The following is a 17697-nucleotide window of genomic DNA, read 5'->3' as shown; positions in this document are numbered from 1 at the left end:
ATTATACATTAACATAAATAATGACAACAAATATTATTTTACATATTTACTTTTGCTTTATTTATTTATTGTTTAATTTTTGTTAGTTTATAGTTTGTTACATAAATCTTTTTATAAAAAAAAAAAAGGTACGAGTAAATTGTTTTATTTTTCTTAAGCCTGTTTATCTTTTTTATTTTGGTTTAATTTATTTATTTGGAACTATCTTCTCTTATAGAACACGGGGAAATAGAATCAAAACAATGATGTGAGGAACCATTGTTTTGTTTTGAAGTGTGAAAAACCCGCCAATTCATGCATGGTACTACGATAGTGAGTAGATGATATCATGTTACAGCGTATGTCTTGTGGCCTTTGTCTTGCAAGGCTCAACTCTTCATCATACTCACTCCACAAAACCCTGCCACCTTATGCATTTTGCACTCTTTCGTCAACCCAAATGAACCCCACCAAAAAGTTAACATTTTCCCATATTTTCCAAAAGTGTTCCAACCTTAAAGCTCTGAATCCTGGCAAACAAGCCCATTCCCAGATGATTGTAACTGGCTTTGTGCCCACCATCTACGTTGCCAACTGTTTACTTCAATTCTATTGCAAAAATTCCGATATGGACCATGCACTCAAGGTGTTTGAGAGAATGCCCCAAAGGGACGTAATCTCTTGGAATACTGTGATATTTGGGTATGCTGGGATTGGCAACATGGGGTTTGCACAATCTTTGTTTGACTCAATGCCTGAAAGAGATGTCGTTTCCTGGAATTCTTTGCTCTCTTGTTATTTAAATAACGGTGTTAGTCGCAATGCAATTGAAATTTTTGTCAAGATGAGATCACTGAAAATCCCACATGACTATGCTACATTTGCTGTTGTTCTGAAAGCTTGTTCAGGAGTTGAAGACTATGGTTTAGGGCTTCAGGTGCACTGCCTTGCAATTCAGATGGGTTTTGAGAATGATGTGGTGACAGGTAGTGCTCTAGTAGATATGTACTCAAAATGTAAGAAACTAGATGATGCTTTTAAGGTTTTCCGTGAAATGCCTGAGAGAAATTTGGTATGCTGGAGTGCTGTAATTGCAGGCTATGTTCAGAATGACCGATTTATTGAGGGATTGAAACTGTTTAAGGATATGCTGAAAGTGGGTATGGGGGTGAGTCAATCAACCTATGCTAGCGTGTTCAGGTCTTGTGCTGGATTATCGGCATTTAAATTGGGAACACAGTTGCATGGTCACGCTCTAAAGTCTGATTTTGGATATGACAGTATAGTTGGAACTGCCACATTAGACATGTATGCCAAATGTGACAGAATGTCTGATGCCTGGAAAGTATTTAACACATTGCCTAATCCTCCTCGGCAATCTTATAATGCTGTTATTGTTGGATGTGCTCGGCAAGATCAAGGTCGTAAAGCTTTAGACGTTTTTCAGTCTTTACAGAAGTCTTATCTTGGCTTTGACGAAATTAGTTTGTCTGGTGCTTTAACTGCTTGTTCAGTGATCAAAGGTCATTTGGAGGGGATCCAACTACATGGATTAGCAGTCAAATGTGGTTTAGGGTTTAATATTTGCGTTGCAAATACAATTTTAGACATGTATGGAAAATGTGGAGCTTTGATGGAAGCCTGTTTAATATTTGACGAGATGGAAAGAAGGGATGCTGTGTCTTGGAATGCAATCATTGCAGCTCATGAACAAAATGAAGAAAGAGAGGAAACGCTTTCACTCTTTGTTTCAATGCTGCGATCAAAAATGGAACCTGACGATTTTACTTATGGTAGTGTTGTAAAGGCATGTGCTGGTCAGCATGCTTTAAACTATGGTATGGAGATCCATGGAAGAATTATTAAGTCCGGGATGGGGTTAGACTGGTTTGTTGGCAGTGCCCTTGTTGATATGTATGGCAAGTGTGGGATGCTAACGGAGGCAGAAAAGATCCACGACAGACTAGAAGAGCAAACAACTGTGTCCTGGAATTCAATCATTTCAGGATTTTCATCACAAAAGCAAAGTGAAAATGCTCAGAGGTATTTTTCTCTGATGCTGAAAATGGGTGTAATACCTGACAACTTCACATATGCTACAGTTCTTGATATTTGTGCTAATATGGCTACCGTGGAACTTGGAAAGCAGATTCATGCTCAAGTTTTAAAGCTACAGTTGCATTCCGACGTGTATATAGCCAGCACACTTGTAGATATGTATTCGAAGTGTGGAAATATGCAGGATTCCAGGCTAATGTTTGAGAAGGCACCAAAACGGGATTATGTGACGTGGAGTGCCATGATTTGTGCATATGCATACCATGGTCTTGGAGAAGAGGCCATTAAATTATTTGAGGAGATGCAGCTTTTGAATGTGAAACCAAATCATACAATTTTCATTTCAGTCCTCAGAGCTTGTGCACATATGGGTTATGTAGACAGAGGACTCCATTACTTCCAGAAAATGCAAAGTCACTATGGTTTAGATCCCCATATGGAGCATTATTCATGCATGGTAGATCTATTAGGGAGGTCAGGCCAAGTAAATGAAGCTTTGAATCTTATTGAAAGCATGCCTTTTGAAGCTGATGATGTAATTTGGAGAACTTTGCTTAGTAATTGCAGGATGCAAGGGAATGTAGAAGTTGCAGAAAAAGCAATCAATTCTTTATTGCAGTTGGACCCTCAAGATTCTTCTGCTTTTGTTCTTTTATCAAATGTATATGCTAACGCAGGGATGTGGGGTGAGGTCGCAAAAATCAGAAGTATAATGAAGAACTGTAAGTTAAAGAAGGAGCCAGGTTGTAGCTGGATAGAGATCAGAGATGAGGTACACACATTTCTTGTTGGAGACAAGGCACATCCAAGATCTGAAGAGATATATCAGCAAACTCATTTACTTGTGGATGAGATGAAGTGGGCTGGTTATGTTCCAGATATTGATTTCATGCTTGATGAGGAGGTTGAAGAACAAGATCCTTATGAGGGGCTCAAAACCACCGTTTGTAGTGTGAGGTAATAATGTAGGGAAGATTTCAAACACTGCCTACGATGGCTTAATGGAGATTCCCTTACACTGAATGGTGCATGGGTTGTGCTGTTTCACATGCTGAGATTGGTTCAGATTAGCCTTCATTGAATAGTGGCTTGGGTTAATTAGACCTTCAACACGGGTCTGGCTAGCTATAGAGGCTTCTTAAGGGACACCAAGAGTTTTGGTTGGTTTATCTTTTATTCAGCCATCTCATCACCTCCAATGTATATTCATCATCCATGCTGATTCGTTGTGAGATAATACACAGTTGAATGTGATGTGGAGGAGACGATCCAAGCATGTGATCATCTTTATCTTAAGTAGAAAACATGTAATTTGGTTCTCCAGGTGTTCTTCACTTGATTCATAAGTCAGATTCACATTTTCATACCATGGGATCGTTATAAACTGATTCATGCAACCATCAAATAAAACTGGTAAGTAGACCTATGTCACTCTTTTCGAGTGGATGGAAATTTTTGCACTGATACCCTAGCTATACTTGTAGCTTGACAGACATTACATTATGCTCTCAAGCACAGAAATTTAACGAGTTGCAATGGAATAAAATCACAATTTTTTTGTCTGTGTTGTTTTTCTTTTCTATATATATCGATAAAATGTTAAAATCACAATTTTGTTGTCGGTGTTATTTTTCTTTTCTACATCTATCGAAAAAAATGTTATCAAAACTTGATCTTGGGACACGCATATACTCAAATCTCCATCTTTCCTTTAATTAGAATATTATAGGTGCTTATATTAGATATTGGGAAAGAATATCGTCCCGTAATTATAAATAAGATAAATTTATTATTATTAACTAAATTAATTACTTTTTTTAATTTTGGTGAATTGAATAATTGAATCTTATATTTAAGAACAGAGGTAGGAACATTTATTTTCACTTTATTGTTTTTATCATTCTAAACTTCCCAACCCTATTCCTGCGTATTAAACAATACATTTAATATGATTAGACTCTTTATTTTAAGCAGTTCAAATACTTGCACCATTGTTCCTCTGTATTTGCAATGCACACAATCCAAAGCAATAAGGTTGAACAAGGAATGCCACCAAACAACTGTTATAAACAAAGATTTCATTCCTTGGATGCCAAACTGTGTTTCGTTCACTTTATTTTGATCAAGCAATATTATTTTTTCATAGTTTTCTGATATTTTTTCAAGAAATTTTTTTTCCCTGAAATAATCTTTATCAAACACACTAAATTAGTTCGATGAAGATCTTGTACTTGATTAATATTGTTTGACTAGCATGCCTGTGAACTACGAGCATATAGCATAAGATGCATTAGCTGGAATCATAGTTAAGGTACTAGCTGTCAAGTGTAGTTAACCTGCTCCTGGTATTGTTTTCCTATTCTGTAAATTTATGTCACCTAATAAAACAATTCACAATGCTCAACATACCCCTCTGGCGAATAAGAAAGGATTGTACCAAAAAAATATATTTTAAAAAAAAATCCATAATATGGTAATAAAAGGATCACTTCTACAACGACCATTCTCTATTACAACAAAATTTGATTACTACACAACAACTTGAACTAAAGCCTACGATATCAATGACCTTGTAACCTATACTAATCCGGCATTGTGGTATTTAAGGTTGGGGGTTCCATCCCCCTACACCTCATTCCTCACCTAGATCCCAAAATACAAGAAAAAAATATTCTGAAAATTCATTCAAGATTAACATCAGAATGCAGATAAGTCATGGCTGAAACCAGTAAGACAAGCACTGATAATATGAACAAGTGCTTAAAATTAAGAACTCCTGCATCTATTCTCCTCACAGTATCAGCATCTGGCATAGAATCTGCAAATTTTACTTCATTATCATTTGTAGATGAATTTTTCCAAGTCCTGTCCAGCTGGAAATGATAATAGGAGCAACAATTAGAACTTTGATCCGTTCAAATTTTTCTTCTATGCGCTTTAAATTATTTTAAATATTTAAGTCCTCTATTATCTGATGTTCCTATCTGTGAACTGTTACAAAACTTCAGAAAGTGAGCTGACAGCAATGATAAAATGTTACATGTACTCTTTTTGGCGTATATAATTATTTTAAATATTTAAGTCCTCTATTATCTGATGTTCCTATCTGTGAACTGTTACAAAACTTCAGAAAGTGAGCTGACAGCAATGATAAAATGTTACATGTACTCTTTTTGGCGTATATAATATAATAATATTTCCCCGAAAAATATATTAAATAACAGTATAGGGAAAAAATGGAAACATTAAAGGTAGCCAGCAGAGCTAATAACGTTTCAGTGTCGAGTCTTTCTCTTAGGATCAGAATTCTACTAAGAACCAGGTGCTAACGTAAGATAATATCATGTGTAATTATGTTTATTTTCTATATGCATTGTATTGTAGAGGAAGAGAAAGTCTGGCCAAAAAATTAGAGAGAACAAATTAATTTAATGTAGTAATTTATGACAGAAGACATAGCATACAGCACAGCTTCTTAACCACAAAACTGCATTTTAATGCAAGTTGCAAGTATTGCTGAAAGTACATCTAAGTATCTATAACTAATAGCAAGAATTAGCATTTTTTTCATCTTAGAAAGATTAGATTCCCTACAAGAGACAGTAGTAATGATAAAAACTAAAAATAAAAATAAAAATAAAAACAATCCTGACATATCCCATCGGCACATCTTAAAACCAAATATAAGACTCAAGTTAAAAGGATGTTTAACATAACATAAAATAGGAGCCTAGAAGCAAGCCATGACGCCATTTATATTAGTACTTAAAAATAGCAAACTGCCACCAGCAGAAATGCTCCCATCATGATCTTCCCAACCCCATCCATAAATTGCACATAGACACAATCATTTTAGTGTATATTTATTATAAATAAAGAGAGCGAAATCATTATGACAAGTTTTAAATATTAACATCTTGTCTAAATTGGATGAAGAAAATTTTGACACGTTTTTTCCCTATCAAAATTATGTTTTTAGAAATACATACATTTGACATTTGTCGCCCTAAGAAAGCAGGCAAATTTGCCCTTTTGTATTTTTTTAAGTAGCCAACTATTATCCAGATAATCCTGTTAGAAAATGTACAAGTTTTAAAAGAATTAGGTAAAAGAAAATGCATCTTGAAGCTTACTAATCTTTTAAGTTAACTTGCTCTGGAGATTTTAGCACATACATCAACCACATGTAAAAAATAAAAAAAACTAGTTAATAAAATCTGAAGTACCTACCTCATGGTCAGTGGCCAAAGTCACACTAACTTCTTGAGAAGGATGCTTATTTGTCTGCTTTAGCTTCACAACCAATATTTTGTTCTCACTTGCTAAGGAAGAAAGCTGCAGACAAAGTACAACAATTTCACCAAACCATGAACTGGTATAATAGAGCCAATAAGAAACCCAATCTACCTTTTGCTAAGATTGAGTTCTTAACACCAAAAGATTTTCCCTTTCGAATATCTTACAATTCAGCACATGATTCAAAATTTTCAATCATATTTGTTTTAAAGTCTTTCTGTTTTGTATATTTTCTCTTTTTCTACTTCTTCAATCAAGATGGCTTAAATTTTTTCTAAGAAAAAATGCATCCCAATAGTCAAGTAAACAACTGCTGAATTTTCATCCTCTGAATTTTCTATTAAGTTGATCCATGTTTAAATTAAAAATAAATTGGAACAACTCTGCATATGAGAAAGATAACTAGTCAAAATCTAAAGGCAGAAAGTGGAAAACTCAAGGGAAAAAATGGCTATGCTTGTTAAGTTGTTCAATTCTTATTCACAAACTGACCCAACAAACAAACAAAAGCATCATGTAGTTTCATACATAGTTATATTCAAACAACATTCAGTTATTATAATATACAGATCGACTGATGCCATTTGAAATCCTAGCTGTTTCTGTTCATTAATGAGCAAGAAACACTTAATACACAATATCATGCAGACCAGAGATCCAGTAGCCTATAAACAAACAATCCCTGCCATCACAGATCCGGATGGTTTGATTACTTTGTAGCCTGAAATAATATTTCAAAAGCCTGATCTTACCTGCTTATTAATACGCTCTCTCTCAACAGCCAGCTGCATCACCAAATTTTTGAAAACTTTGGTCTGCTTTCCGATATCCTTTGCAGATGCCACTTTTGCTTCCTCCACTTGGTGTAGTGATCCCTCCAAGCATTCCAATCTACTCCTCAAGAAGCTTACTTCCTCATTTAAATCAGTATTAGATTTAGATAATATAATGCATTTCTTCTCTGCACTGTCAGCCCAACTCTCAGCTTTAGAAACCTTTGACTTAAGTTCCCTTATCACATGCTCCATATCTTTAATTGTGGAATACAACATACTTTGCTTCTCTTGACTAGCTTCAGCAGATGCTACTGCATGCTGCAGCTGTAAATTGGATTCCTTTAGCTGCCTTTCAAGTGACTCCACCCTCTCAGATTTTCCGCCACCATCTTTCAAAAGATCCAGTTGCTTGCTGAGTTCATTGTTGGTCTCCGTCAATACTTTACACTGCACGTCTGCAGCATTAGCTCGACTTTCTGCATGAGATACATTTCCTTTCAATTCAACAATAAGGTCTTCCATGTCTCGCACTCTAGAACACAAAACATTATACTTTTTCTGATATTCATTAGCAGAAGTCTTCACATTCAGTAGCTGGCTTTCAGTTTCTTTTAGCTGCTTCTCAAGAGAAGACACCTTGTCGCTTCCAATCTTGTCTGAAGTAACATCCTTCACTTTCAATTGTTCTATGGAAGTTTCAAGCTTAGCTTTGAGCTCAGATTCACGCTGACTTAAACCATTTAAATTGAATTGAGAAATCTGGAGTTTATTCAACAGTGATTTTGAAATTCCAGTCAGTATCACATGTGCATTATCTGCCTCAAGCCATCTTTCCCAACCATTAGTTGCTTCTTCTTCCATGAGAAATAGCTCCTGTTCTAAAGAAACCATCTTTTCTTTTAGCTTTTCTTCAATTTGTCTTGAGTTATTGAAATTCTTCTCAAGATCCATTTCATTTGCTAAAGATTTCTCTAGCATCCTCAGAACATGCCTTTGTTGCTCAGTTGTTTGCATCGTCATTACTGTGTTTACATTTAAAGATGGGCCATCCTCTAAGATGATCTCGCCCTCTTCAACATAACCTGTTGTCATTAAAAGAAAAGGTAAAAAAAAAGTATTTGTCAGAAACAGAGAATTATTTAGACAAAGATATTCTTATGGCTCACACATTCATCAAGAATCAGCCAGTCCAATTTTCTTCACAATTTTTTCCTCTAATAGAATAAAACCATTAATGCACGAGGGGAGTTCCCACTTTATTCCTCCAACAATATCACATGTGAATTGAAGTGGACCCCCGGAATATGATGGGACAGGTATAAAAGATTTAGAAATACCCTTTCCATCAACTTAATGAAAACGACAAAATCATGAAATAAATAACACGAAGCAATCAATGCGTCACCAAAAAAAATATAACCTACATAAATGAATCAATCAATGAGATCCTCCACATACCATTTCCTCCCCTCTTATAAGAAGACAAAGTCCTCTGAAAACAAGCATACTGTTTCTTAATCTCTGAAAACTGCTCCTCAGACTGCCTCAAACATTGCTCAGAATCCAGCAACTTGTCTTGCCAGGGATTGCAAGAGGCCACCCTCTCTCCAGCGTCAGCAACCTCAGCTTGAAGGGAGTCCAAGAACCTATCCAATTCCACAACCTCAGAACCCAACACCCCACATAACAGATCAAACTCCAGACACTTCCCAACAAAATCCATGTCCGCGTCATTGTCTTCTTTCTCCAAAACCAGGCCCTCCAATTCAACACCGAGAGTTTCCAAATGCATCACAAAATTGCTCAAATTTGTAACTTTCTCAGAGAAACATGCCAGATTCAGTTTCAAATCCCCAATTGCTTCTCCACTGGACGAAACCCCTCCAAGATCAATATCAACGGTGTCTTCAGCACTCTGAGTGTCCATTGTGGTAATCTAACACTTCAATAATTGTTCTTCTACAACCTGGGACGCAACCCAAGTATTAAAATTCAAAAAAGTTAATATATTTAAGCCGCAAAGTGAATATAATCCATTGGAATTAAAAAGGGAAAAAATAAACGAACGGTGAATACTAGGTTTGAAGGAATGATTAAAATTTTCCCATAATTGAAGAAGGAAATGGAACCATACCAATTGAAAAATGGGGAATTCAAAGAAGAAGAAAAACGGGTCGGTTTCAATCCCTGAATTGATGATTTCCGATGACAAATGGTTGCACCCTAACCACAACAGCATACACTTTGGACTTGCCCCTAACTATGAAACGCAGCGTTTCATCCTTTTTTTTTTCCACTATTAATACTAATGGGCCAAAACAATGATGACATGTCAACATTTTTTTTCACTGACCAAAAATGGGCTATTGGGCAACATGTTTTCGTGTTGGGGGCGCAATTTAGTTTTTGTTTAAATTACTTTATTTTTCCTATAATTTTATAAATTTACTTTTTATTCTCTATAATTAAAAAAATACTTATATTTTATATACTTTTCCTCTTTTACTTTCTACATTTGCTTAAATTTTTGTCTCTAATCCTTATAATTACATAAATTTCCTATTTTAGTCTTTCTGATTTCATAAACTTTTCTTTCTAGTTGATATAGAAATAGATGATAGAAATTTAAAGAGAATAAAGATAATATGTATAAGAATTAAAATAGAATATTTTTAACTACAAAAATTAAAAGATATAATTTCCAAAACTATTAAGATAAAAGGGTAATTTGACCTTTTATTTATCTTTCTTTAGGGGTATATAATTGATGAATGAGATTATTTATAGTACCAAGTAGGCAAGGATATGATGAATGAGATTATTTCACCAACTTTCTTTAACGTGAATCGTAAAATATTAAGTTATTAACTACTCCAGCGTATTAATTATAATTGATGAAATATTAAATAGTTATGATAACAATATCTCAAATTTAACCTTTATTGTTGTTATTATATACCAAAACAAAAAATATTTGATACGTTGTTTTTGCAAGAAGAAACTCTAAGATATGATAGTAGTTACTTTAATTGGGTATAATTAACTTCATTTAATTTTTATCTCAGACAATGCTGTGAAATATGAGAATGCAAAGTATTGATTGTGAATATAGGTAAGTAACAGTGATATTTTGGTATGTTTGTAAGTCCATTCAAAAGGTAATAAACAAGTAACAGTCAAGTTAATTAGTATAAAGACACGAAGATTGAATAGATCATTAAGAACATAGATCTAATTATATTTATTATTAGATATTAGTATTTGTATCCATGCAATTTACGGGTTTACTTTAACATTAGAATATATATAGCATCTAATATTTAACAAAGCAACTCAATAGAAAATATACATGCAGTTATTTGCAAGACAAAAACTGGTAAAACACGATAACATTATAATTCAGAATTAGACATTCATCTATGTTCAGAGTTGTTGTAATATTTTTTATCGATAAAAATTTAATATGAACATATAGTAAATTTACCTATATAAATAAATTATGTCGTCACTAGCATACTCGAGCTTTAAATATATAGTTATACTAGTATTTCAATATGTAGTGATACATAAGATAAATTAGATAAAATTAAATTTTAAAATAAATATTATATATTTCAAAATATACACTATATTAATTTAAATTTTATATTTTTGAATATATAAATTAAAATTTGTATTTGTGAGAAATAATGTAAATTATGGTGTAAGACTATTTTTTATTGTTGCTAATTTATTTTAAAATATAATAAATATAAACTTAAATAGATGAAAAAAATATTAAAAATCATTAAAAATGTCTAAAACTACTTTCTTTAAATAAAAAAACTTAAAAATACTTCGTATTTAATTTATAAGAAGGAATAATTCTACCATGTAGACGATGATCTTATTCAATTTAAATGATAAGTTTGTAAATGATGCGTAAGATCTTTAAAAAATAAAAAAAAAATGCATCAGTAGCGTTTGTGCGTTGTGAACAAAAGACAATAACTGGCGGAACAAATTGTCCAAATTCGAAGTTAGCAGCACAGACCAATTCCAGTTAGACATCTGTTAATCGATTAACTGCTATAATAAACTTAAATACTTTTTTGTTAATGTTTTTTTAATATATATATATATATATATATATATATATATATATATAAGGTGTTAATTTTTTAATAATTAAAAGTTGTTACCTAGTATTCTAAGCAGACCGGTTAACATTATTAATTTATCGTGATTCACGAGCCAAGAAAGTTGCTTTTTGGTGAAAAGAATAGATGAACAATGAACATGAGCTTCATTATGAAACGTGGCACGTTCTTCTCCATTAATTTTTCAATTGCTTTTTTCGTTTATATCTTCAAAAAAAATACAAAAAAACTGATTTTGTCCAACATTAGTGTTTTACTTTTTAATTGTAACGCTTTTGTCATTAATTTAATATCTCGCTAATATTTTACTAAAAATATAATAAATAATGTAATTTTAAATATAATTTTAAAAAAAATAGAAAATAATAATTATTGCTTAATCAAATTTTTTAGTGGACAAAGTTTGAATCTTAACTCTTATAAACATAGAAAATTGAAGTTAAGAGAAGATGTTCACTTATTTAATCTATTAAACTTATACTTTGTGAATCCAATTCAATTTTAAGGAAATAAGTTTAGATTATTTTTTCCCCATTAAGTCATTCTAACTCACTTTTATTTTTTCCCTATTTTTTCGTTCCTTTTATTCTTCACTAGATAAAAAATACTCCATGTCTTGTGATGCATATTGAATTTTCGTAATTAAAAATAAGAATAGTTAAGACACATATATTAAAAAAAAAAAACTATTATAATTGGAGGAGGGTTTTAGTTGAAAGATAAAACTGTCTACAGAACGTAAACATAAAAAATGAATATTTTCTTTATTATTAATATAAATTAATATTTTAAAAAAAAGTAAAATATAAAACATATGCCAAGACTATCTTTTTTTTTTATTTTTATAGATATTTACAAAAAAAAAAATATTATATGAATATCTATCTCTTGAATCCGACTCTTTCAGGTTAATTTAAGATTAGTTAAATAATTTTTTTATAAATTCAATCAAAGTCAATCTAACCCAATTAAATTTATTAATTCAAACCTTTCTTTTTCGTTGTCCTACTAGATCGGACACGAGTGTGAAAGACATTTTACTATATGTATTTATCTAATACGTCAAAGTTAAAAATAATTTTATAGTAAAAATATCTTGATTGTTAATTATTGAATTCTTACTCAGCACGCACACAATGGTACCCTCCAATAATACTCATTGTTTTGGTTAACCGCTAAAATTAGCTGTAACTAAATGATTTGCTTAAACAGTTAAACAGTGATACCAATGTTTTTTTATCATAAACTTGTGGTTGTAATTGAAACGACTTAATATAAGATACATAATGATTAATCATTTTAAATGAGAACCCTCTCTCGTATGATGTTTGTTTGTTTCCCATTAAATAACCACGGATTCATTTTCCTTTTAAAATAAAATACAAGTATATTCTAGAGTATAACATAATAAAATATAATAATAATTGAAAAACTAATTTTTTGTTGAGACGTAAAGATAACTTCTTGTAACATGTTTAAGAAACTATATTATCTAGTGATTATATTAATTACTACATTTAGTTAAAATTATCTATAGCTATTTAATAATGAAGATGATATTTTAAGTATGTTTAAGTTGTTAAAAATCATAATAAGATATAATAAATATATTTGTTTCATGTTTGATTTATAAATACATCATTTAGACATGATAAATAACATAAAGAGTGATAAAAACATAAAAATTAATATTCACTCTCTCTCTCTTTTTACTTTTATTTATTAAAATAATAGACAGCCGTGCAATGTCTCTTTCTTCTAACTCATTACAAAATTAATAATTAACGTATAACAAAATACAGACACATATAAATAAATATAATTATTTTTAATCAATAATTACAATTATATTTAATTTTGAAAATGGACTCGTACACTTTACAAGAATCCAGTCCAATAATGAGATACTGACAAATAATAGTAATAATAATAAGATCAAACATTATTCAATGAATATGGGTAAACACGAACAAAGAAAAAGCATCAAAGGTGGAACGAAGGGAAGAATTACCACTTATATTATGCAATAATAATTAAACGTAAAACATTATTTTCATTAATTCAACCATATATAATTTTGACTAAACCTGAGAATAATTTAAGAAAAAAAAAGCTATAATATAAATGTGTTGTTGGCTTGAATGTTGATAAGTATTATATTTATGTGGGGAATAGAGAGGTTAGATAGATTGAAACGTTGGCTGAATTGGTCGGTCATGTGGGCCCAAATCTTGATGACGACATGTGTGGGCCATTAGCCCATTGCGTATCCAAAAGTCATTTGAAGGCCCTACTGTGAAGGCCATGTGATTAGGAATGACAATAATATTTGAACTCGTCCAAACTTTAACGAAAGATATTTAATTTGATTGGGTACAAGTACGAATACGGTAAAATCTGATATATTAAATCGGTATGGATACGGGTACGGGTATGTATTTACCTGCCCTGTACCCGTACCCGTCCCGTTCTTATTTTTAATTTAATACTCACTTTCAATTTAATGATATTAAAAATTTTAATATTTTTTAATGTGTGATTATTTATTATAATATGAGATAAATAAATAACTTAATTATAATTATTATAATAAAAAATAATTTAAAAATATCTTCTTTTTTACAAAAAATATAAAAAATGACGGGTACAGGTATAGGTACAGGTATATTCGATACTCAACGGAAATGGAGATGGAGAAGAAAATCTATACCCAATAAATATGGGAACAAAGACGGAGATGAATTTAACTTGCAGGAACAGAGACGGATATCATGAAACTCATACCCGACCTGGTCTGTTGCCATCCCTACATGCCATGCCTCTAAATCCAAAATTCATTATCACACCTCATTCTTTATTCCTAACTTTTATATTTTCCTTTTCCTTAGAATTCCACTATTCTCCGCGGCCCACACTTTTTCTTTTAAATGTTTTGCGACGATTCAAAAACATTATTTTTACTAACCTACACTCTCTTCATATTATTTGTATCACTTAAAAGTGATGTACCTATATTATTACGGCAATTCAATTAAAATTTAGGTTGAATCATATCATTTTTTTTGTTTTTTCAGTACAAAGATTGAAGTAAAAATATTATGTGTTCAAAAAAAGTAATCTACATTTTCATTTTTTTTGTTTTGATGTTGAATGAAACTTGTACTTCTTATTTTTACATAGTTTTAATTTATTTTCTAAATCATTTTATGAAATACAAATAAAAGCTAAAAATATGATTTATTATGAAATTATTAAACATTATTTATTATTTCATCCACTTAATATCAAGTTATGGTTAATACTAAAATCGACCGTCAACAAATAACCATTCAATGATTGAATTAGAATTATGAATTTTATAAAATTAGGAGACTAAAATTATATAATTAAATATTAAGAAGGTAAAATTGGGATTTAAATTTAGTCTCTAATATGATAAGAATATTTAGTTATTATACTTGAAATTAAATAGAAAAAGAAATATTTATAATGTCCATTAGATAACTTAAGATAGTAGTTGAATGATTGAGATTGATATGTTAAAATTCCAGGATGATGCAAAGAATAGAGGAAGCAAGTTGAGAAATGATGTCAAAGGGAGATGATGTGAATGTGTGTTTGCACTTTTGTTAATATGTAAGGGTCTTGCCATGGTGGCCTGCTGGTGCTTTAAGTCATATCTAAAGAACGTAGTGTTTAAGAACAGTTTTTTTTAACGAATTTTGATTTACTATTTTTAATTTAAATTCATAAAGTCATTTTAAAAATCTATCTGATTTGAGTGAGTTATTCTTTTTAAAATGAAATTCGTGTTTTAAATATATAATACTACACCACGACTGCACGAGAGGGGCCTGCCGTCTGCACCATATGAAAGTTATGATTTGAAAGAAAAAAAAATTAAAAATAAAGTGTTGTGTATTGTTTGATAAAAAAAAGTATTGTGCATTGAAAATAAATATGACTTTTATTTAAAATATAAAATTAGAAAATATAAATATTGTGTCTCGTAAATATACTTTTTATTCATTTAAATTAAAAAAATTAAATTACATTATCATTTATAATAAAATCTTCTTTTCATACCCACTTTTTAAAAGATAATTATACTTTATATCATATATAAATAAATTATTATTGCCTTTAAAAATAAATACCCATTTATTTTATTTTAAAAAACACAATTATTTTTTATGGAGTCAAAGAGTATTTTCATCGTTAATGTTTTATAATAAATTTTTCAATATTTTTTATTTAAATTATAGTAGACAATATAATTGATTTAATCAGTCGAACTTATCAATTTGAACTGATTTTTAAAATTATAATAGACAATATAATTGGTAAAGTCTCTTTATTTTTGTGAGACCCGCTCTTTTTTTTTTTTTTTCCTCCTCTTCCCCTATACTTATTTCTTTCATTTCCATTCTCTTATTCACTTATTCTCCCTCAAACTCTTCCTACTCATTTGCTGATTCTTCCTTCTTGGGTGAGCTTAGATGCTGAGTAGTTGGAGTGCTAGCTGGGGTGTGCGGGTTTCTCCCTTCCCCTTTCTCATTCATTCAAGCCATTTTCGTTCTCTCTTTCGTTCTCCTTTTCGAAGCTCGGAGCCGTTGAACCAAGGTAAGGGAAGCTAGCTTTCTTCGCTGTTTTTGGATGTCATGGAGTTCAAGTAACTCAATAGTTGTTGAAGAGGTTGATTCTTGGCTGTGATTGAAGAAAAAAATTTCATTTTCAGGTTTCCGGGGTTCGGGTACAAATCATGGGGATTTCACTCGTTGATGGTTGCATGTTGGAAATGAAGTGTTTTTCTTGATGCTTGATGAAAATGCTGGCTTTTGGATGGTTTGCATGTTGGTTTCCTGGTGTTTTTCGCAGGTTTTGATGAAATTTTCGAAGTAGGTAAGGGTTCTAGTTTGAAATTGCGCCGGGCTCAATTCTTCGCACCGGGCGTGGGGAGAACCACGCCGGACTCAATAGACCTCTGTAGGTCTCTGGTTGAGAATTAAGCCGGGCGCGCTTTTAACGCGCCGTGCGTGCGTTTGATTTTCAAAATTTGAGTTTATAGTCTTCATGAAAGTTTTAGCCTTGGATGTTAGCTTTCCAGTGGCGCTGGAATCACTCAAAAAGGAGTTTTAGAACTCTAGATATGGCTGTTTTAGTGAAGAGGGGTCGAGCTGCTAACTTTGTTATAGCTGTTGCGGTTTTTATCATTTTTAACATGATAGATGAAGTAATTAGGACTTGGTGTCTTCATGAGAGTTGTAGGAAATCTTCTTATCTTTCATATGAGATAAGGATGAGTATGGTAGGAGTAGTATAACTCCTAATGCGCTATTTTCTGTGAAGGTTGCCATTTCACATTTAGTGATTTAGTTAAGTTGAAAGTTGTTTTAAGTGCTTAGGCTGATTGGTGTTGTTTGGATGGATAATTTGACAAGATAGATGAGTTGTAAACAAGGTGGATGAGCTGTATATGCGTAGAATATGTTGTATGTTGTACATGCTGTTAATGATGTAATGATACACTGTAATGATATATATATATATATATATATATATATATATATTGTCGTGCTGAGCTGGGCTGTCATGAATGATTTTCAGGTTGAATTAAAATATTGTTGTACTATAGATTGTTGAACTGAGTTGTGAGCAGTAAGCTGTGTTGTATACTACCTAGCTGTGCTGGATGCTGATATTAATGTGTTGCACTGAGCGCGGCCCTTGTCGCGCTGGGCGTGAGACTCCTTGGGAGTCTCTGCCTTGTGGGCGCTGGGCGCAATTGGTATTGCGCCAGGCGCGAGTGAGCCTTGGGCTCTCTGGCTGGGTCCTGCCGGGCGCGAGCATGCTTGCGTTGGGCGCGTTGGCCCCCCCTGGTGCTCTCTAGTTGTATCGCGTTGGGCGCAACCACAATTGCGCCGGGCACGGAGATGTGATTTCACTAATGGATGTCAGAGGTTGTTTATGTTGAGTTTAAGTCGAAGTTGTTGATTATAATGTGATGACTTGTGGTTAACGCTGCTTGTTGATATGTTGAGTTGTATCAGTTGTATATTGTTGTAAGTTGATATGTTGAGTTGTATCAGTTGTATATTGTTGTAAGTTGATATGTTGAGTGGTATCAGTTGTATATTGTTGTAAGTTGATATGTTGAGCTGTACAGTTGTGTTGTACTGTGTGTTGATTTTGGATGTTGTAGGCCGAAAGACTGAGGTGTTGTAGGCCGAAAGGCTGAGGTGTTGTAGGCCGAAAGGCTGAGGTGTTGTAGGCCAAAAGGCTGAGGTGTTGTAGGCCGAAAGGCTGAGTTGTTGTAGGAGATCTCCGAGTTGATATGCGTGACGACGCATTGTGTGCTTATTGCTGATTATGCTGTAAAATCGATGAGTTGTATACTTATGATGTGAGATGTGTGCTGTTATTGCTGAATGTTGTGGTATTTTAAACTG

General features: G+C 32.3%; 2 protein-coding genes across 2 annotated transcripts; one reads left to right on the top strand and one right to left on the bottom strand.

Moving 5' to 3' along the window:
• The first annotated feature begins 208 nt into the window (after positions 1-208).
• Positions 209-3599, top strand: LOC109798763 (Pentatricopeptide repeat (PPR) superfamily protein). Its single transcript, XM_020359154.3, has one exon. It carries the CDS (start codon positions 329-331, stop codon positions 2996-2998), a length of 2670 nt encoding a protein of 889 aa, XP_020214743.1. The 5' UTR covers positions 209-328; the 3' UTR covers positions 2999-3599.
• Positions 3600-4468: 869 nt separating this feature from the next.
• Positions 4469-9378, bottom strand: WIT1 (WPP domain-interacting protein 1). Its single transcript, XM_020364320.3, has 5 exons — positions 9244-9378; positions 8568-9075; positions 7086-8191; positions 6268-6372; positions 4469-4910 (listed from the first exon to the last, which is right to left on the bottom strand). Exons 2-5 carry the CDS (start codon positions 9034-9036, stop codon positions 4719-4721), a joined length of 1872 nt encoding a protein of 623 aa, XP_020219909.1. The 5' UTR covers positions 9037-9075; positions 9244-9378; the 3' UTR covers positions 4469-4718.
• Between the last annotated feature and the right edge of the window lie 8319 nt (positions 9379-17697).

This window comes from Cajanus cajan, chromosome 4 (genome assembly GCF_000230855.2).
Source record: "Cajanus cajan strain Asha chromosome 4, NIPB_CcT2T_4, whole genome shotgun sequence".
NCBI classification, from domain to species: domain Eukaryota; kingdom Viridiplantae; phylum Streptophyta; class Magnoliopsida; order Fabales; family Fabaceae; genus Cajanus; species Cajanus cajan.
Note: the sequence above shows the minus strand (reverse complement) of the source record. Positions and strands in the feature narration are given on the sequence as shown.